This window comes from Gavialis gangeticus, unplaced genomic scaffold (assembly GCF_001723915.1).
Source record: "Gavialis gangeticus isolate Ggan-Ray unplaced genomic scaffold, GavGan_comp1, whole genome shotgun sequence".
Taxonomy (NCBI): Eukaryota; Metazoa; Chordata; order Crocodylia; family Gavialidae; genus Gavialis; species Gavialis gangeticus.
Window position 1 is genome coordinate 28,865,658 of NW_017728995.1, and position 1,435 is coordinate 28,867,092.

At 65.4% G+C, this 1,435-nt stretch overlaps 1 protein-coding gene across 1 annotated transcript in view; it reads right to left on the reverse strand.

Annotated features, from left to right (window-relative positions):
• Positions 1-1,435, reverse strand: part of EIF4G1 (eukaryotic translation initiation factor 4 gamma 1) — a 42,075-nt gene that overhangs the window by 20,042 nt on the left and 20,598 nt on the right. The window contains exon 8 of the mRNA XM_019503387.1: positions 50-142. Within this exon, the coding sequence (XP_019358932.1) occupies positions 50-142 (93 nt within the window). The remainder of the gene's footprint in view (positions 1-49; positions 143-1,435) is intronic.

Here is a 1,435-nt window from a genome sequence, read left to right on the forward strand (position 1 = left end):
CCAGTGGAAGGGAGCCCTCATGGGGGGGGGAGAAAGGGCAGCTCCTTACCTGTGGGGGAGTGGGGGTGGAAGATGTCCGGGCTCCAGACATGATCTCCTCAGTGATGTCTTTGCCGCCCTGGTTAGGATCTCGTATTCGGATCTGCAGGAAAGCAAAGCAGCCATCAGCACGGAGCAGGAGGGGCACACTCCCCACCGGCCCCTTCCAAAAGGGACAGGAAATAGCTACCAGCCCCTGGTAGCTGGGAGTCTTTGCTCCAACCAGCCTGGACAGCCCCTGCACTGGTGGAGAGGGCTGGGGGCTGGCTGGGACCTGCAGGAGGAAGTGGCGGCTGCAGCCATGTGGAGGCAGCACTCACCGCTCCACGTGCTGCCTATGGCCAGGGGCCAGCGGCTGGGCTGCCGGCTGCCATTTCCCTCCCGCTCAGCACATTCCCGGCTCTCTCCTCCCACAGAGCCGGCTGCTGGAGGAAACAGCTCTCCTGACCCCGCGCAGCCCAGGAGGGGGAAGGCAGGGACGGGAGAGGCCTTGCCGGGAGCGCACGGAGGGGCTCTGGGCACAGCCTGCAGCCCCATTCCCCTGTGGGCCCCCTCCCACCAGGGCCTCCCCCAAGCAAGTGGTACAGCCGGGGCACTCTGACCGCACAGAGCAGGGGGTGTCACAATGCCCAGGAACAGGGTGTTCCACTGGCCGGGGGCCTCACACCAGGCCCCAGTGCCCCCCAGGCCTGAGCACCCGCCTCCCGAGACCAGGCTGTTGCAGGAGCAAGGGCCAGCATGCACCCCTCCTCCCCACCGCTCTGCCTACACGCATGGGGGCACACACACACAGCAATGCCCCCTGCCCACCCCAGAGATGGGGCCCAGCCGGGGGAAGGGGAACCCGCCTGCCCTGGCAGCAAGACAAGGCAGCCTCCATGACTGCACTCTGACAAAGGCAGACACCCCCCAACCTGTGTGTGTGTGGGGGGGTGCACACGTGTACACACATGCACGACTGTGCTCCCCAGCACGGCCCAGCTCAGGCTCAGTTACCCCTGAGCCACTGGACAGGTGCCTAGTCTGAGGCCCCATAAGGGCACCCCCAGGGGCCCTCATCTGCTGCTAACCTGGGAACACAAGCAAGGCTGCAGCCTGCCCAGAGCTTGCTGCATACAGCACGCAGGCCCTGACCCCTCACACACTGAGCTGCCTACACCATACCCCTCAAGACAGGCCAGAGACAGACACCACCTGGCAGGCTGCAAGGTTCCCAAGGCCACTGCGACTTGCTGCAAATGGCCAAGTGTGGCTCTGCTGGCCAAGGCAGAGCCCCAGCCTAGAACCATGGGCAGACGCGGTCTGCCAGCCACTGCAGGAGGCACCCACAGGGCCCTGAGCACCCAGTTGCATGCTGGCCCCGCTGCAGCAAAGGTGACAGAGTTGTACGTGGGAC